This window comes from Pristis pectinata, chromosome 6 (assembly GCF_009764475.1).
Source record: "Pristis pectinata isolate sPriPec2 chromosome 6, sPriPec2.1.pri, whole genome shotgun sequence".
NCBI classification, from domain to species: domain Eukaryota; kingdom Metazoa; phylum Chordata; class Chondrichthyes; order Rhinopristiformes; family Pristidae; genus Pristis; species Pristis pectinata.
The window spans coordinates 61503946-61524980 of record NC_067410.1 but is presented as its reverse complement, the minus strand read 5'-3'; the positions used below and the strand labels follow the sequence as shown (position 1 = coordinate 61524980).

Sequence of the window (21035 nt, the reverse complement as noted above, 5' to 3'; positions counted from 1 at the left end):
ACAATGATCTGAAACGTCAACCATCTCTCTGCCTCCACAGATGCCGCCTGCCCTGCTGAGTTCCTCCAGCATTGTTTTTTTCTGCTCCAGATTCCAGCATCTGCGGTGTCTTGTGGCTTGAGTTTTAAAGCTGATCTCAGGGGATTTCTTTACACAGTGTGTGGAACCCGCCGCTAGTGGAGGTGATGGAATCAGAGTCAATCACCACATTTAAGAGGCATGAAAACTGACACTTCAGTAGGCTAGTCATGGAAGGATGTAGTCCTAATGTGGGCAAATGGGATTGGTGTAGTATGATAAGATGGACTCTTGACCTCATTATTGTCTACCTGCACTACACTTTCTCTGTAGCTGTTACACTTTATTCTGCATTCTGTTATTGTTTTACCCTGTACTACCTCAATGCACTGTGTAATGAATTGATCTGTATGAACTGTATGCAAGACAAGTTTTCACTGTACCTTCATACATGTGACAATAATAAACAAATTCCAATTCCAACTAGATGGGCAAAAAAGTCGGCATGGATGTGGTAGGCTGAAGGACCTATTTCTATGCTGTACAACTCTATGGCACTATGACCCTAAATAAAAACATGTTCTCCCAGGACTGGGAAGTCTAAGATCCTGTTGCCACTGGACACTGAGGGGCTGGGCCCTGTGTAAGAGCCTCTCCAACACTTCATGGGTGCTTTGTTTAAGGAGGGAACATGAGTGGTGTTAATGCAGTGTAAGAAAATGCATTGAAGTGATGGTACAGAGAAAGATGTGTAAAAGTTGTTTACAGTATACAGTATATTATGAATAAAGTATATTTTTGAAATTAAAAAAATCCACTTGACACAACCAGGTGGAATAAAACAAATGAATTTGATTCCAATTGGAGGACCCTGATGCATGACTTTTCTTCCTCCAAAGGTGAGCCCACCGTTTTGACCACTTGTGAGCCGAACCCATGTCTGAATGGGGGAAGTTGCAATGAGACTGAAGGTGGCTACCTCTGCAACTGTCCTGAGGGGTTTACAGGCCGTGACTGTGAGAACGGTACGTCAGCCTTTTGTTATAGTCACATGTGGTGTGATCAGCCTGGATTGACCTTTATGGAACTGTAACTTCAGCTGTTAATACACTGTGGATCTTGACATTTCAACTGTTTAGAGTAGATTTGCATTAAGTTATCCCTGTTGTTACCAGTGTGTTTCAAACTTCACCTCAATCCCACATCTTTGTTGTATATTCCCATTCCCAGTTTGTATTCCAGTTTCATTTCTATTGCTGCACTGTCCCTGAGTGTTTCCCAGTCCCCTCACTGTCAAGCCCACTGCCTCTACCAAATATCTGTTGTTGCCTATGAGTATTTTCCTTTTTCCAGGTCTGGTGAGTGTTCCTCTTTTTGTATTCACTCTTCCTGGTAGTCAATGTCCATTTCATTCTGTCCCCTATGTGGATCCCTCTGTTACTTTCCCAACATCTGTCTGTTCTTAGTTTTAGTTCCTTCTTAGTCCCATTCCTATTCCAGTTCCTTTTGCATATCCATTATTTTTGTCTGCTCCTGCTCTGATTCTGTGTACCCTCTATTGTCTCTGATTGTGTCTTTTTTTACACTAAGCTCTTGTTTTTGCATTGTTCTCTCTCGCTCTCTCTCTTCACTGTCTTGTATAATTTATATTCTGTGTTGTCTGTACCTACAAGCCCGTGATGCTGATGCAAGCAAGTTTTTCATCGTACCTGTACCTCACCATACTTGAGCACATGACAATAAACTCGACTTGACTATTCAAAGTCCAGATCCCAACCCCTCTCTGTCCCTGCTGTGCATTCCACGCACTCCTCCTTTACCCGAGCCATTCCATTCTTGACAAGTACCTTTTCTGCTGCCTGTGGAAGTTCCTTATTTACTGTTTATGCTCTACTCAAACATCCTCACAACTCTAACATGCCTTTATTACTTTCTTAATCATATGCTAATCCAGCTTCCCCCTAAACCGAATGATTTCACTCACCTAAACAGTCTTGTGGGAGCGTGTTGCACATACTCAGCACCTTCTGGGAAAGAAGTTTCTTCTGAGTCCCTTACTGGATTATCAGGTGACCATCTTATATTGGTGGCCTCTGGTTTTGCTCTCTTCCACGTGGAAACCGTATCTGCCTCCCTCAAAATTTTTTCTAACCTCAAAGTACACTATTAGATCACCCTTCAGCCTGTCTTCTCAAGAGAAAAGAGACTTAGCCTGAGAAGTATAACATCATATTCGTGGTACGATCTTTATAAGTGTTTAAATGCACCTTTGACAGTGCTTCTCTATCCTTGGTGTAATATGGTCTCCAGAACTTGGAGTATTCCAAGTGTGTTCTAATCAAAAGACACAAGAGACTGTAGATGTTTGAATCTGGAGCAACTAACAATCTGCTGGAGGAACTTTTGTGGGTCGAACAGCAGCTGTGGAGAGAAGGGAATTCTAATGCTGGGTTTCAACCGGAGACACTGACAATTCCTTTCCCCCTTCAGATGCTGCTCAACCCACTAAGTTCCTCCAGCAGATTGCTTGGTGTTCCAGTCAAGGATCAGTGCAAGTTTAGAACCAGTAAAACTCTGATAATCCATGATCCGACCATTCAGTAAACCCCATGGTTCGGCATCTGGCTCTTGGGTTGACGTTTGCAATTTCTAGTCGCCGGAGCCTTGGTTCCTATGCTCCCCAACCACTCATCATGTCCCTGGGTCCCATGCTCCCTGACCAATCTACAGGGTCATGGTTCCCACCTTCCCTTTCCATTTGCCAGGGCCCTGGTTCTTGTGCTCCCTTGGAACTCACCTGATTCTGTTGGCCATCCTCCAATGAAACCAATCATGTTCACTGAAATGTTAGTGTGTAACATCTTTTAAAAAAGAGAATTAAAAATGTGTTGCAGTATTAGTAAAACAACATCCAGTAATCTGGAAAATCTGCTGGTCCATCACCACCAAACTCCCAAGTGTGCCAGATTATTAGAGTTTCACTCTATTCCTCTACTTTTCATTCCCATTCTCTGCAAATGTTTTGCCATTTTTAATACTGTTAACCCACATTTGCTGCTTTTAGTGAAAATAAAAAAACTCGCAATTATTGGAGATCTGAAATAAAAACAGAATATTCTGGAAACACTCAGCAGGTCAGGTGGCATCTGTTTAAGAGGCATTTAAGAGGAATTTAGGCTGACTCATGAACAGATAGGGAATGGAGAGATATAGACTATGTTCAGACAGATATGCAATTTAAATTGGCATTAACCCCTCAGTGTCCAGTAACAGCAGGACCCTAGACTTCCCCTCGGACCCTGGGAGAACTTACAGTATTTTTATTTAGAGTCATAGTACCATAGAGTTGTACAGCACAGATACAGGCCCTTCATTTGCACAGACATTGTGGGCCATAGGGCCTGCTCCTGTGCTGTATTGTTCTCTGTTTTATGTGGAAAGAGAATCAGACCTAAACCTTCAAACTGAAGACCCTTCATTAGCCAAAGGTTCTGATGTTCATTTTGACAAAGAGTCTTCGACCTGAAATATTAGCTGTTTCTGTTCCCACAGATCCTGCCTGACCTACTGAGTGCTTCCAGCATCTTCTGTTTTTATTACCATTTGTTTTAGTGATCTATCTATGAATGTCAGACATCTTTTCTTCATAGCCCATTTAAATATCTTATTTTCTGAATAATATGCAACCATTTTTTTACCAGAATGCAATATTTCACACGTACTTACGTTGAAACTCATTTACCAGGTATATGATTTTGCAAGTTTATCAACATCTTTTGCCACTGCCACCTCAATGTCGATCACACCCAGCCCAATATGATGCTTTCTGCAAAATTAGAAATACGGACTTTGGTTCTAAATCACTATCGTAATTTATCAACAAAAGTGATGATTGTGGAAGTCCAACTTACTTCTCACCTACTTCCTCTCTTCCCACTTCTCTTTCTGCTTTTCAGTACAAGAAAATGGAAACAGGAGTAGGCTACCAAGACCGTCATAGCCTGCCCCACCATTCAATGTGATCATGGTTGACCCAACTGGCTTCAACTCCTTTTCTGTACCAGTTCCCATAACCCTCAATTCCTTGATCTTTCAAATATTTATTGTCCACTTTAAACATATCTAATGATCCAGTCTCCATCACCCTCGGGGGCAGAGAATTCAAGAGACTCACCATCCTCTGAGAGATGAAATTTCTACCCACTTCCAGGAAGCTTGTTGTCCATTGTACTCTTTGTCCCTTGAGTTCTCGTGCTATGACTTCATCCAGCAAATGTTTTCACATGTTCAGATCCAGGTTCTGTGTGTATGCTGTTCCTCTGGAACCAAGGGTTACTGAAATAACTTTGTCTTTCCTTGTTGACAGAGGTGCTCCAGCCTTGCAGTGCCCACCATCAGTGTCCCCATGGTGCTTCCTGCGCTGAGTATGGTGGAACGTATCGCTGCATCTGCCCGCAGGGTCCCAGTGGGAAAGACTGTGAGTTGTCTACAAGATATGCAGAAAGCTGTGAATGACAGTGAGGGATCTGCACTCTCACCAGCACTATGGCCAACAGGGACAGGGAGCAAGAGGCTGGAATAATGTCAGCAGAAATACAGTCAGTCACGTGTGGGTTTGGGCAGGTTGAGCATGCCAAGTTTACTGAGTGACAGGGTGAGGGAGCTGCAGTAACAGTACCAGAAAGATGGCCAGTAACCTGGTGTGAAAAACACTATGATGCTGGAGGAACTCAGTAGGCCAGGCATGTGCTGGGGAGAGGGATTAATGACTGACAGTGTGAGGGAGATGGATTAATATCGGTTAAGCATAGTCAATTATGTGGCTGAGGATAGCTGTTAATGATAATAGAACATAGAACACTACAGCACAGTACAAGCCCTTCGGCCCACAGTGTTGTGCCGACATTTTATCCTGCTCTAAGATCTATCTAACCCTTCCCTCCCACATAGCCCCCTATTTTTCTATCATTCATGTGTCTAAGAGTCTCTTAAATGTCCCTAATGTATCTGCCCCCACAACCTCTGCAGGCAGTGCTTTCCATGCACCCACCACTGTCTGTGTAAAAAAACTTACCCCTGACATCCCCCTTATACCTTCCTCCAATCACCTTAAAATTATGTCCCCTTATGTTAGCCGTTGTCGCCCTGGGAGAAAGTCTCTGACTGTCCACTCGATCTATGCCTCTTATCATCTTGTACACCTCTATCAAGTCACCTCTCATCCTCCTGCTCTCCAAAGAGAAAAGCCCTAGCTCACTCAACCTATGCTCATAATGTGAGAGATGTGGATTAACATCTGTAGAGATGCAACCGATGTCATAGGAACAAGTGGTTACAAAATCACTACTATGAAATTTAAAAGGGCCTCATTATATTTGACCACAGCCTTTTTTTTCCTAATATGTTTTATTGTTTTATAGTCATGTCACTCACAGGTGCCTTTTCATACCTGTGTTGCAGCCCTTGCTATATCAGTCATTGCCGTTTGCTCATTGCATCCCCCCATTTGTTCCAGTTCATGTTGTTGCAAAAAACAATTCTGAACACCCTCCAGATATCTACTACCTTTCTGACGTTAGCCATTCTTACTTCTTCAATCCATGTGGATGTGACCACCCTCTATTAAAACTACTCTCTGTCTTTGCTACATTTATACAGTCTGATACCTTACAAATGCTGCCAGGAATCCATACAAAAGCCTTAAATCCTTTTCTATTTCTTAATTCTGACTGTAAAGTCTTTACTGTTGGCCCCTTGTTAAATCCTCTGACTTCATTGATGTAATTTCTTGGATCACTAAGGATACAAAACTCCCCCTCCTTACTTTTATTATAGAGATTGATTAATATACACTATGTCTTCATTCATGAGGGATTGGGGAAAAGACTTCTTGCAGAGGTCGCTATGTCACTGGCATTGACACTAAGACTGCAATGACGTTCAATGGTCCACCCTTCCGTGGATATAATGACTTCTTCGTCAGTTTCAGCTTGTACCTTTCAGCTTATCAAAACCTGACCATTGATGTTCCCAACACCAACCCTGGCCACACACCGACTATTGATATTTCACTACTTGACAGCACAAGGTATCAGATGCAATCCATCTCAAGGCAAACAGGATTCACTGCTCACCAGAAAAGAGGTCTCTGGGGGAACACATGATATTTATTACAACCCAGTAACATGGCCAAAGGAGCAAGTGCATGGATCTGCAGATAACAAGGTCTTAGTGCACTGAGCTCTTGCCTCTCTTACACCTAGCAGTAGATCTCAAGCCATGTCCTCTAAGTTGAGTTGGCACAGACAATTCATTCAGGTTTCTTTTTTTGTCTGTGTTTTCCACTTTGATAGTCAGAGGAAGGTAGGAAAGGGTTGTGGTGGGGTGGGGGGGGGGGGGGAGGTGGAGGTTGCTGTGTAGTTAAGCAGGGTGGTCCTTGGATCTGGCTGAATTGGAGAAGGGTTTGCCGTTGTCAAGAGAAACCTTCACCAGGTCTCTCCTGATCTGCTGCCATCAGTTAAGTAGGAGTTCAGCAGGAAGTCCTGAAAAGGTCACCAAAGATACAAAAGGAATTTGGGTAAGAAACACTAAGAAAAATCTACCTATCTGATCTTAAAGTGTAAATTAGGCACTTTAACTTGATCCTAACCTGAAGAAACACTAAAAAGAGGTTAAGTTCTTGCAGTGATGCAACAGCGCCACCTATGAAAGAAGTTTGTATTTCAGCATTACCCATGACAGCGTGAATTAATCATTCTCACTGTAAAGCATTGCACGTGACTGGAGTAACTTTACAATCGTTAGAGAAGCCTGACATAATAAAGCAAACAGGACAGGAGGAAATCTCAACGATTTTAATATATCTTGTGATTGTGGGGAATAATTCAAAGTCACAAGCAGGTGCAGGGATTGTAATTCACAATAACTAGCATCTGTTTCTTTCAATGTAAGTGGTGTAGCAGCTCTCTGTTGCTTTGCTCAGTTACACAATTTTTGCATCCATCCAACACAAACTGTGCTGTTTATCGGCTGGAGGACTCAACAGACTCAATGTGATAAATAGATAGCACCGCTTAAAGGTGATGTCCACCACTTAAAGATAGTCTCCAACCCTTAAGGCTAGTCTCCACCACATAAAGCAGCATCCAACACTTGAAGCCAGCATCTATCACTTAAACCTATCCTGCATCTTTTAAAGGGGATTAAAAACAGAAAATGCTGTGAATACTCAGAAGGTCAGGCAACATCTGTGGATAGAGAAATATCAGCATGAAAGATAACTTTATTTCCCCGCACAGGTGCTGGCTGACCTGCTGGCTATTTCCAGCATTTTCTCTTTTTTTTAGCACCTGCATTTCAGAATCAGAATCAGATTTATTATCACTGACTTATATGACGTGAAATTTGTTGTTTTGTGGCAGCAGCACAGTACAAAGACATTAAATTACTATAAATTACAAAATAAATAGTGTAAAATAAAGGAATAATGAGGTAGTGTTCATGTGTTCATGGACCATTCAGAAATCTGACGGCGGAGGGGAAGAAGCTGTTCCTCAAACTTTGATGGGGGTGTTGCATTATCATTACAGAGTTCACCTGTATGAACTTAAATGAGGTAATTACTTTGCAGATAATGTATTCGTAAACACCTGAAAACTGAATAAAAATTAACCCACATAGTTGCACTACCGTCGGTTTCTTCCCAGTGGCAGTGCTTGACTTCAGGACTCATTGCTGCCAGCAGATCTCGTCTACCAAGCTTTACCTATGATGGAGGAAGTACAATGAAAGTTCACTTGATTCCTGGGATGGAAGGGGATTGTCCTTTGATGAAGGATTAAAGTTAAAAGACCTATGTTTTCAGGAGTTTAAAAGAATGGGAACCAAAGAGAGCTGTGGAAAGAGAAAAGAGAATTGTTGAATATATTCCAGACAGAGATCACTTGATTTTTGGATATTAAGAGACTCAGGGTTTTGGGATGAGTACAGGGAAGGTGAAAAATCAAGATGAGGTAAACAATGTTCTATGGTCATATTGAATGTCAGAGCAGGAATGGGGAGTCGAATAGTCTATTCCTGCTTCTATTGCTTATGATTATATGGCAATTAATGGAACTGCAGCCCTGAACGAAAACATGTCAAAATAAGGGCTAATATTCATTGAGAATTTTTCATAATTTCAGGCCATGCCAAAGCACTTTACAGCCAAGGTAGTGGTCTTGAAGGTAGTCACTGTAGCCTGTGTGCCATATGTATTATTGGCTAGTAGAATTGTAAGATGTGTTCTCTGTGTTGTTGCGACATTGTTTCGTGTGGAGTATTCCAGAGTCTGCGTGTCTCTGTGGAAGGAGGCCACAATAAGAGTGCTCCTTCATACAGTGAGCTTTTATTCAATGTTACCAAGGTTGTTAGTTAAAATTACAAAATGTTTTCCAGTGTTTCAGAGAGTGAAAAAGGTAGATGCTAAGAAAGTAGTGAAGGGATATGAAGAACATAGCAGCCAATTTTCACATAGGTGCATCAAATTATACTGTGAGAGTGATTTTGGTTGAAGAATATAGGCAGTTTAATGTTAGCACTGCCTGGTACATACTGTACTGAAGTGTCAGCATAGATTATGTACAACAGAGACTTAAAGACAGTGGTGTTGTCATGAGCCATGGCTGATGAGTACTTTTCCTTTGCATTGCAATTTGAATGCACCTATGTTCATAATTGTTCTCAGTTCCAGTTGACTGGTCCCACCAGTCTTATTATTTTGGGGTTAAAGTGTGACATTAGAATCGCTTTGTGTTTCACTAGAGCAAGTTGTTGTAGAAACCCCATTGACACTATGCCATAGGTAGTCTTGGATCTTGTCAGTGGGCTCACAGTGGAGCCACTAAGCTTCTCTTTCTTCTTTATAGTGATCCCATCCCCCTGTGACTCAGACCCCTGTCAGAGAGGAGGAACTTGCAAGGAACTGGATGGCTCCTATACCTGTCAATGTCTACCAGGCTTCAGTGGGAAGCACTGTGAAAAAGGTCTGCTTTATTTATATTTTGTTTTCTCCCAAGAATTACAGAGTAACCTACAGTTCATTCACACTGTTTTGTTATATATAGACAATTCATTCACTCTCTGCTCCATACACAGTGTCCAAACCATTGATGTACTTTCCAATTTGATGAGAGTTTTCTCCCACTCTCTCTGCATAAAGTGAGTGTGGGACTACAATCTTAAAATTCCTAGTAGTCTCAGCTGATAATGACCCAAAATGGGATAATATTTCAGCACTAAATTGATATTGAGAAAGAGAGAATATGGATGACATGGGATATAGCAAGTACAGTTAGGTACAGTGCTCTGAGATTGAGTTGAGGTTGGTCAATTAGAAAGCATACAGAAAGTATTATTCTGAATTTTAACTGTTGTTAGTTTGTCCTGGGAGTTCTTGATAGATCTATATGGAGGGAGATCTTTACTCTGCATCCAATTTCTTCTGCACCTAAGCTGAGCGAGATCTGATGAGGTATTGCAGATACTCTGTACCTAACTCGCGCAATACCTGACTGGGAATGGGACGATAAAAGAAGAATTTTACTGTGTTGCTAACCTATACTGCATCTGACCTGGAAGTACTTAATGGGATGTTTTAGAGGGAGATTTACCATGTACCTAATCCATGGAAATCCTTAATTAGGTGTATGATTGGGGAATGCAGAGGGGTTTCTGCTCTGTATCTATCTCTTGTTGTTCCCAACCTGTGAGTATTGGCACTGGGACTGGGAGAAGTTTGAAAGCTTTCTTACATCAACATCGAACCACTGCAGACACACAAACTTAACAAAAAAAATTATCATAAAAAGTCTTTCTGTAATGAAGGTTTCCTTTACATGTATAGTACCATTTCAAGAACACTCAGCCCCTCAAGCCTGCCCTGCCCTGCCCCACCATTTAATGTGATCATGGCTGATCTATTCTGGCCTCAACTCCTCTTCTGTCCCTGTTCCTTAATCTTTCAAATATTTATAGAAACATAGAAAACCTACAGCACAATTCAGGCCCTTCGGCCCACAAAGTTGTGCTGAACATGTCCCTACCTTAGAAATTACTAGGCTTACCCATAGCCCTCTATTTATCCATCTCCACCTTAACTATATCTAATGATCTGGACTCCACCACCCTCGGGGGCAGAGAATTCCAGAGATTCACCATGCACCTCAGTTTTACATGACCAGCCGTTTCCTTTATAACCATTTCCCCTTGTTTGTGACTCTGCCTCTGGTGGAACCATCTCAACATCTACCCTGTCAAGCTCCCTTAGGATCTTGTATGTTTGAATAAGGTCACCCCTCATTCTTCTAGACTCCAAGGAATACAGGCCCAAACTGTGCAGCCTCTCTTGATCAAACAACCCTCATCCCAGGGATTAGCCTGATGAATCTCCTTTGGAGTTCTCCAATGCTTCTATATCCCTTTTTAGGTGATAAGACCAAAACTGTACAGCGTATTTAAGGTGTGGCTTCACCAACACTCTGTACAACTGGAACAAGACCTCCTTGTTCTTAACCTGCAACTGCTTCACGACAAAGGTCAACATGGTGTTTGCCTCTTAACTACTTGCTGGACCTGCCTGCTAACTTTTCAAGATTCATGCACTGGAACACCTGGATCCCTCTGAACTTCACTCACTTGCAGTCTCTCTTCTATTTAGATAATAAACTGCCTTTAGGTTCCTCCTACTGAAGTGCATGACCTCACACTTCCCTACGTTAAACTCCATTTGCCAGGTTTTCGCCCAATCCCTCATTCTGTCTAGATCCCTTTGCAGATTCACACTGTCCACATCACAACATACCCTCCAGCTATTTTGTCAGTTATCTTCATATAAAATAATTTTCTTCTCCATTCCCTCAGAAAGACTCCGCTCCTGTGCATCCAATCCTTGTCGGAATGGTGGAACCTGCAAAGAGGCTCCTGGAGGAACTTACCAGTGTACCTGTTTGTATCGATTCACTGGCAAGAACTGTGAGACGGGTATGTCCAGGAGTCAAGTTCAAGTTTATTTTCATGGGCATACATACTCAGCGTATAAATGCCATGAAAATTAGTTTTTTGCAGCTGCATGGTACATTACAAACATGATAAATATAAATTACATAAACTTAAATTAACATAAATTATACATAACTTACACGACAAAATAAACAAAAAAATGTAAAGATAATGTGAACAGGCTCCAACAGCAGCAGGTTATGCAGTAACATATGAAAATGGAGTAGCACAGATTTAAAAGGATTTCCAAAGGAAATTGGTTTGGATTTAAGTTGAGTCTCATTGGGAAAGAGGTCGATAAGACATATTACTATGAAAATAGCACACCAGCAGTGCATTAAAGGGGCAAGAAAATTACAGCATCACCACATTAATACAACTGTGCTTCTCACTGAAGTCAGCGCACCAGTAACAACTGGATGTAGAGAATAGATTGAGTTGAATTGGGAAACGTGTTCTGCACAGACATCACGGGCTGATGGGCCTGTTTCTGTGCCGTACTGTACTATGTTCAATCATAGACAATCGTTAAAGCTGTGAAGTACTGTAAAAGATGAACACTCAGGCATGTTCCCAGTGCCAGGATAGTTCCTGTGTAATTGTTTATTTCTGCCCGGCTCTCATTCTGCTGCCTTCTCATCCGTTCATTTGTAGCAGACCTTTATCCTCTTCCTCTTTCTGTAGGTAAGCCGGACCCTTGTTCCTCCAGCCCTTGCCAGAACAGTGGCACCTGCTTCCATTACATTGGAAAATACAAGTGTGAGTGCCCCAGAGGATTCACTGGACGGCACTGCGATACAGGTACGCAAGCAACTGTCTGTTCCTTTGATGTAACACTTCCCATTATACTGACTACTGATGGACCATTGACTTCTTTTGATGGGATATTACTGGAATAAACCACTCCCTATTAAATATTTTTGTACAAAATGCCAAAGGACTATCAGTTTTATTGACTGTGTATAGAGTTCCAATGAAATAAAACTGTTCCCAATTCCTCTAATTGCAATCTCAGTAGGGCAGATCCCTTCCTATGAACTTCAGTTATGGAGAATCCCAAATGCTGAAAGCCCATCCCATTTATTCTCTATATACTGAATCCCAAAGGACCAAACAGCTTCCTTTTTGCTCCAACTGTTCATAAGTCTAAAGAATCACATCTTTCTCACTCTCCCCTTCTGTTGAGAATCCCGGTGGAGAAGACTGTTTCCTGAGTGGCACAGTGGTGCAGCGAGTAGAGCTGCTGCCTCACAGCTCCAGTGACCTGGGTTCAATCCTGACCTCCTTTGCTGTCTGTATGGAGTTTGCACGTTCTCCCTGTGACTGCATGGGTTTCCTCTGGGTGTTCTGGTTTCCACCCACATCCCAAAGACATGTGGGTTGGTAGGTTAATTGGCCACTGCAAGTTGTTCCCAGTATGTAGGCGAGGGGTTGAATCTGGGGGAAGCGGATGGGAATGTAGAGAGACTAAAATGGTTTAGGATAGGATTGGTGTAAAAATGGGTGCTTGAGAGTTGGTGCGAACTCGGTGGGCTGAAGGGCCTATTTCTGTGTTGTATCTCTCTATGACTCTGTGGCGTACCCTCATGTTGTTGAATGACAGTGGACCCATGTGACTTCATGTGACCACGTGAGATGTAAAGTAGGTTAAAGTAACAACTGAGGCCCATTAGTGTGAAGACTCCTGGCCAAAGGATGCGTATCTTTAGCATTCATTGTCTACCCTCTGAGTCCAGTGCTGTGTCCATGATACTGTTGTAGCAATACTTTGCTGTTGAAGCTTAAACTCCACAGGACACCACCCGTCACCGGAAAGATAGTATTTAATTTAATTTCCTAATGCCATTTAATATAATTTCCAGATTTAATTTCCTAATGCCATCTTTTCAAATCTCAGCAATGGGTAACTTGGAATTCTTAATTTTTTTAAATTGCTTAAATATGTTTCAACTGTTTCAAATGTCCCCATTCATTTGACACATTGAGAAACAGAGGGAAAGGCACAAGCTGAGGGCTAGTCTCCATTAACAGACTGGTGTGCCTTACAGGATAGCTTGTGGCAGCGGGGCTTCATGGAGACTGGGAGGTGCTTGGTAGCAAGAAATAAGAGGGGCAGCAGGGATGCTGCCAGAAGTGATCATGGGGCACAAGCTGGGTCATCCGCTGTTACCTCCTCGAGGTTACATCTTTGGTGCTGACCTCAAACCTCATGCTGCTAAATGGTGATAGAACATGCACAGAGACAGTACCATCACTGTTCCTGAGTTCTCTGCTGTATTTCTGCTGTCAGACATGTGGGTGGGTGACCCTCACCAACCCCGTGATATTGTAATCCTTGAATTTGACCTGAAACCCTCCAGGTGAGGTAAACTAGTGAATATTCACGTAGCAGTATGACACAATGTTCTTCTACAAGCTTAATGTGTTTACCAACCCTAGTATATTATTCCCTTTCAAATACTGTTCTCTTTAACTGTAAATATACTGATGTGTAGTCCTCTTCATTTGATCTTGAGCATTGCTTGCCCCGGCAATAATTCAGAGAACTCAGTTCCCAGGTGTACAGGTGACCTATCCTCTACACACTTCCCTTGCACGTTGCTGAAGTTTGTTCTGAGCCCTCCTCATTTATAATATAGTGATCACCCCAACACAATTCGATTGACACACCCTTCCATTTGATTTTACTGTCCATCTCATTTGATGTAAGTCCATGAACTAGTCCACTGCCATTGAGGAAACATCATTCTACTTTGCATTCAACCATCATGACAAATGAAATATTTTGATGGGGAAAAGACTGAGTTTATCAGTGTTAAGGGAGATTTAACAATTGAAGAATCACTTGAGACTCAGGTCTGTTAGAAGTGTCAAAGGTTTATTGTTTATCATCAGTAGAAAAGCTGCTGTGTGTATGTTCCAGACAACTTCTCCGCAGAACAAAGGAAAACATTGATTGTTATCCCTTTTCCAGTCATCCCCATCTGGCTACTTACTGATAATATTAACAATTTATTACGTACATTACATGCATACCTATCCAGCTGTCTAAGGAGATGGTTTAACCATATTATGGATGGAGTCATGGAGCAATACAGCATGCATACAGGCCCTTTGGCCCAACAAGTCCATGCTGACCACTGGGCCCACCCAGCTAGTCCGTATTTCTTGCATTCGGCCCATGTCTCTCTAAGCCCCGCCCCTCCGTGTACCTATCCATGTGCTTCTTAAATGATACTAGTGTACCTGCCTTAATCACTTCTTCCAGCAGCTCATTCCATATACTCACCATCCGCTGCTTGAAAAAGTTGCCCATCAGGTCCCTTTTAAATCTTTCCCCTCTCACCCTAAATTTATGCCCCTTATTTTGGACTCCCCTACCCTGGGGAAAAGACTGTTACCATCCACCTTATCTATGCCTCTCATAATTTTAAACTTTTCTATAATGTCACCCCTCATTCTCCTACGTTCTAAGGAATAAAGACCTAGCCTGGCCAACCTCTCCCTATAACTCAGGCCCTCTAGTCCTGGCAATATCCTCGTAAATCTTTTCTGCAGTCTTTCTAGTTTAACCATGTCTTCCCTATAACAGGGTGACCAAAACTGTATGCAGTACTCCAAGTGCAGCCTCACCAACGACTTATACAACTGGAACATAATGTCCCAAATCCTATACTCAAATCGCTGACTGATGAAGACCAACATGCTAAACACTTTTTTCAGCATCCTGACTACCTGTGATGCCACTTTCAATGAACTATGCACTTGCACTCCTTGGTCCATCTGTTCCACTACACTCCCTAGTGCCCTACCATTCATACGAGTCCTATGTTGGTTTGACTTTTCAAAATCCATCACCTCACAGTTATCTGTATTGAAATCCATTTGCCACTCCCCGGCCCACTTCCCTAACTGATCAAGATCCCCCTGTAATCTACAATATCCTTCTTCACTATCAACAACACCTACTAATTTCATGTCATCAGCAAACTTACTGATCAAGCCTTGTCCATTCAGTTCCAAATCATTTTTATAAGTAACAAATAACAGGAGTCCCAACACTGACCCCTGTGGCACACCACTAGTCACCGGCCTCCATTCCGAGAAACAACCTTCAACCACCACCCTCTGCTTCCTACCTCTGAGCCAACTTTGAATCCACCTAGCTAGCTCTCCCTGAATTCGATGGGACCTAACCTTCCAGACCAGCCTAGCATGCAGGACCTTGTCGAAGGCCTTGCTAAAGTCCAAATAGAAAACATCCACTGCCCTATCCTCATCTACCTTTTCGGTTACCTCTTCAAAAAACTCTAAAAGGTTTATCAAGCACGACTTTCCACGCACAAAGCCATGCTGACTCCTCCTAATCAGACTCTGTCTATCCAAATGCTGGTTGATCCTGTCCCTCAGAATTCCCTCCAGTATCTTCCCCACCACTGATGTCAGGCTGACCGCCTGTAATTCCTTGGCTTGTCCTTTCTACCCTTCTTAAACACCGGAATGACATGAGCCACCTTCCAATGTTTGGGAGCTTCACCAGTGGCTAACAATGAAGTAAATACCTCTGCAAGAGCCTCTGCAATTTCTTCTCTAGCTTCCCATAAAGCCTGAGGATGCACTTGGTCAGGCCCTGGGGATTTATCCACCTTAATGCACTGTAAAGCTGCAAATACCTCCTCCCTGGTAATACAAATTTCCTCCAAAACATATCCACTTGTTTCCCTTATCTCTTGAGCAAACTTGATTTTTTCCTCAGTAAACACCAAGGAGAAATATTCGTTAAAAATCTCAGCCACCTCCTGTGACTCAAGACATAGGCAGCCCTGCTAATCTCTAAGGGGACCTACTCTCTCCCTTTCACTCTTCATATAGCGATAGAACTTCTTGGGACTTTCCTTAACCTTACCTCCTAGATCCATCTCATATGGTCTTTTTCCCATCCTGATTTCCCTCCTCTCCAACCTCCTGAACCCAATGTATGCTTCCTTCTTTTTTTGACCAGAGTCTCAATATCCCTCATCAGCCAAGGTTCCCCAAGCTTGCCATGTTTTTCCTTCACCCTAACAGGAACATGCTGCTCCTGGACTCTTGATATCACACTTAAAACAAATGAAACTGAACTGGACCAGATAATGACAAGCACTAGTTCATGGACTTACAACAAACAGAATAAAGGTGGTAAAATCATAGGGAAGGGTGTGTCAATCAAATTGTCATGGAGGTGATCATTGTATTATGAAGGAGGAGGGCTCAGAACAAACTTCAGCGAACTGTGTTTGCTGGCACTAAGGCAGTTTGAGCTGGATACACAAGGCCACTGAATACTAGGGCCATTGATCTGGCTCAGAGACAGTGAATTGAGTGTCTGGTGAGCATCATGGGATGACCCAGAGTTGCCTATCATCTGGTTTAAACTAGATTGGCAGGGGGATGGGACTCTAGCAGGAGCAAGTCATGGGATGAAGCAATAGCCAGCGAGAGCAAGTTTAGTAATCATGATAGCAAGGGGCACAGTAAAGGCAAGAAAAAGAAATAAATCCTGCTCCAAAATAAATCCTGCTCCAGTTTAGGACCCTAACCTGTGGGCCTGTCCTATCCTTTTCCATCACTATCTTAAAACTGATGGAATTATGGTCACTGGAGCCAAAGTACTCCCTGACTGCCATTTCAATTACTTGCCCTACCTTGTTTCCTAAGAGGAGATCCAGTATTGCACTGTCCAGCAGAGGGTCCTCTATATATTGACTCAGGAAACTTTCCTGGACATATTTCACAAATTCCACCCCATCTAGGCCCTTAACACTCTTGGTAGTCCAGTCAATACCAGGGAAATTAAAATCTCGCACTAATACAACCCTGTTATTCTTACAGCTATGAGAAATTTCTCTACACATTTGCTCCTCAAGTTCCTGCTGACTATTGGGGGGTCTATAATACAGCCCCACTGGAGTGACCTCCCCTTCTTGTTTCTAAGTTCTACCCATATGGCCTCACTGGATGATTCCCCCAAGAATGTCATCTCCAAGTACTGCTGTTATGTTCTCCCTTATCAGAAAGGCAACACCCCTTCCTCGCTTACCCGTTCCTCTGTCACACCTGTAGCATCTGTATCCTGGAATATTGAGCTGCCAGTCCTGACCTTCTCTCAGCCATGTTTCTGTTATGGCTATATCATCCCAGTCCTCAAAGCCAATCCACGCTCTGAATTCGTCCACCTTACCTGCTAAACCTCATGCAGTAAAATAAATCCAGTTTAACTGGGTCTTCCTTTCCTTGCCTTTACTGTGCCCCTTGCTATCATGATTACTAAACTTGCTCTCGCTGGTTATTGCTTCATCCCATGATTTGCCCCTGCCAATCTAGTTTAAACCAGATGATAGGCAACTCTGGGTCATCCCATGATGCTCACCAGACACTCAATTCACTGTCTCTGAGCCAGATCAATGGCCCTAGTATTCAGTGGCCTTGTGTATCCAGCTCAAACTGCCTTAGTGCCAGCAAACACAGTTCGCTGAAGTTTGTTCTGAGCCCTCCTCCTTCATAATACAATGATCACCTCCATGACAATTTGATTGACACACCCTTCCCTATGATTTTACCACCTTTATTCTGTTTGTTGTAAGTCCATGAACTAGTGCTTGTCATTATCTGGTCCAGTTTAGTTTCATTTGTTTGTGCCCCAACTCCTCCAACATTTCCTTCTACTCACAGCATAATGAAGGTGCTTCATTATGAAGCACCTTCGTGCCCCATGGCACATTGGGATATGAAGATTGGTCAAATTTTAAGTGTGATTACCATCAACTTGCCTTTACAGTATAGCCTACTGCCTTTTCAATGATAGCTCTTGCTGCAGGTTTGGCTACAAGCTGTTGACCCAAACTGAGAGCATGGCATCAGGGATGGTGTGTAACTGGTGCTTGAGTTAAAGCAGTGTGTTATTTAATCAAATTGTAGAGTCATAGAGAGGTACATAGGGAAACAGGCTCTTTGGCCCAGAGTCCATGCTGGCCTTCACACACCCATTTACACTAATCCTACCCTAACCCATTTTATTGTCACCAAATTCCCATCAGCACCCCTCCCCACAAATTCTACCACTCATCCACACACATGGGGCAATTTACAGTGACCAGTTATCCTATTGACCTCCACATATTTGGGAGGAAACCCACACGGTCACAGGGAGAACGTGCAAACTCCACACAGACAGCACTAGAGGTTAGTATTGAACCTAGATCCCTGGAGATGTGAGGCAGCAGCTCTATTAATGGCACCAATGTACAGGCCCTAAATAATTTAAAAGATAATAATTGCCCCATTCCCACTAGTGAATGAAATCCAGTTTCCTCCAGCTAAATGTAAGTGAGTACAAGACTATCTTCTTCAGCTCCTGATGCAAACTCTATGCCACTCACAACAACTCCATTACCTTCCCTGACCGCTGTCTCAGGTTGTTACCTTGGCAACCGATTTCATCCTAAAATGAGATCTGACCCCATATATTCTGCCTGCTTTCACTTCCTGTAGGACCTCTTGCCTGCATTGATACATTTTAATTGAATCCACAACTTTCATTAATGTCCTTGAAAATTCAAGACCGGCCTCTAGGTTCTACCTACATTGACCTTATCTCACACAAAGCTGCCCAAGTACCCTCTGTTTCACTCATGATTCAGCCCTACAAATGGGCTGTTTTCATTGGCTAGCACATTTGGTTCTTATTCTTCTAACACCTCAAAATTTTAAATTCTTACCTTACCCACCAATGACTACATGTCTCTCTCTCTCTTTCTCTCTCTCCCTTCCTCCATCTCTCCCTCCCTCTCTTTTTCTTTCTCTCCTTCTCTCTTTCCTTCTCTGTCTCCCTCCTCTCTCTCTCTTTCTCGTGTTGTCCATTTTGCAGTCCCATCCCTGAATTGAACATTATTCATATTTACATTCAGCTGATTTTGTGAGAAACTCAGTTCAGTAATAGAACCCCATTTCATCAACCTTTCTGCCTCCAAACATCTTTCTACAGAGGTGGACTGCGGAATCCCCAGTGAAGTGAAACATGCTGAGCTCCTCATCTCCTCCACCAAGTATGGCTCAGTCACTCAGTACATTTGCGAAGCTGGATTCACTGTGCAGCCCAGTAGAGGAGAGAGTACCTGCCAACTGGATGGAAGATGGAGTGAAGCACCGATCTGTGAGGGTGAGTGTTCCAGTTATGGAGGGACTCCCACTTGAAATATGTTCAGGTGTCAAAGGATTAAACAGAGTAAATTACAAGTTGCTGTTGAATTGTGATTACATATAGAATAATGGAAACTAGAGCAAAAAAAACTGCTGGAGGAAATCAAGGGGTCTAGCAACATCTGTAGAGGGAAATGGACAGTCAATGTTTGGGGTCAAAAACCTTTCATCTGGACTGAAAGAGTAGAGGGGAAATAGCTAGTTCTCTCCCTTTGCTCATTCAGTCCAGATGAAGGGTATTAACCCCAAATATCAACTGTCCATTTCCCTTTACAGATGCTGCCTGACCCACTGATATTGGGCTTCCCCTTTTCCTATCTTCAGTCCTGAAGAAGGGTCCTGACCCGAAACGTTGACCGCCTGCTTTTCTCTATGGATGCTGCCTGGCCTGCTGAGTTCCTCCAGCATCATCATGTTTTTCATCTAGCATCTGCAGTCCTTTGTTTCTCGAGTTCTTCCAGGAGTTTGTGTTTTGGTCCAGGTTCCTGCATCTGCAGTCTCTTGTGTGTCAATGGATACTTTGGAGTTGGTTGTCAATTGGAATTTAACTGAAGAGTTTGGTTGTGTATGTATAGAATAATGGTACACAGGAATCACTCCACTCAAGAAGTTTTGCTCTTTCCGCTCCTGATTCCATGGAGATTTCAGTTTGAGTTGTTGCTTCCTCTGTGTAATCTGTCCCTAAACTCACTGGACCATACTTGTCAACAGCTTTCTTTCCTGAAGTGGATGTGTTAAATTCACTCAGCATGTTGGCTGTTATATACCTCAAATCTTCTACTTCTTCTTCTTAGGAAGTCCCTTGGGATCAAGTCTGACTTGCTTCCACTCTTGTTTTGTGGGTTGTGGTGTGGCACACGGGGAAGTGACGAGGGAGGAAGGCCGGTTGTATGTGAGGTGGTGTGCTTCTTCCACCTACTAATGGTTGGCATGGACAAGATGGCCCATGAGTCTGTTGGGTTATCTTTGGCTACGTGTGGTGCTCTTGACGTTACTGGTCTATTGGGAGTCTGCATGAGATTACTGGGTTGTGATGGTGGAGGGAGTGATGAGGGTGGGGACAGAGGCTGGCTTACAAATTTACTCAGTTATCTGGGGTACCCGTACATTTATTGGATTTCATCAATCTACAGAATACAGAAGATCCTAAGGAAACCTTGTGCCCTGAAAAATTCCAGTGTAACCATGAAGTTTATTGTATGGCAAGGGTTTCTTGAGTTTGTCTTGTGGGGTGTTCTCATGTTGATTGTGTTGGTACTCATAAGTTTAAAGTGTACTTGGGATGTCCATGAGTCTATGGTTTAAGTGAATGTTCATCATCTTATTGTGTTATGTAAGGTGTCCTTGGGCATTGTAATATATTGGGTGTCTATAATGCTTATTGTGTTGGTGCCAGTAAAATTATTGGGTAATGGGTTGAATGGGAAGGTGTACAAAAACGTAATGTGTTTTGTAGTGTGCCTGTGAGTTTACTGCTTTATATATGGTGCTCTTCAGTTTATTGGATTGTGTGATGTCTATGGACTCATTATATTGTGTGTGGTGTCCTCAAGTTTATTCACTTCATTGGTGTCCTGTATTAGTTTGTACGGTGCTCTCGGCCACGTGTGGTAGGTACAGGGCAGTGCAAAATTGCCCCAAACATTCACTGTTTAGGCCACTAAGTGTAGTCAGTCTTGGAATGAAATGTTTGTATCCAGACAGGCTTTTCCAGAGAAGATTAGAGACCGTGAGTGCTGTTA

At 42.7% G+C, this 21035-nt stretch overlaps 1 protein-coding gene across 3 annotated transcripts in view; it reads left to right on the top strand.

The window, feature by feature from the left end:
• The window catches only part of sned1 (sushi, nidogen and EGF-like domains 1), a 111751-nt gene that overhangs the window by 57036 nt on the left and 33680 nt on the right, over positions 1–21035 (top strand). For all 3 annotated transcript variants that reach the window (XM_052018508.1, XM_052018507.1, XM_052018506.1), the window contains exons 10-15: positions 918–1043; positions 4385–4495; positions 8925–9041; positions 10918–11037; positions 11740–11856; positions 19079–19252. In XM_052018508.1, the coding sequence (XP_051874468.1) occupies positions 918–1043; positions 4385–4495; positions 8925–9041; positions 10918–11037; positions 11740–11856; positions 19079–19252 (765 nt within the window). The remainder of the gene's footprint in view (positions 1–917; positions 1044–4384; positions 4496–8924; positions 9042–10917; positions 11038–11739; positions 11857–19078; positions 19253–21035) is intronic.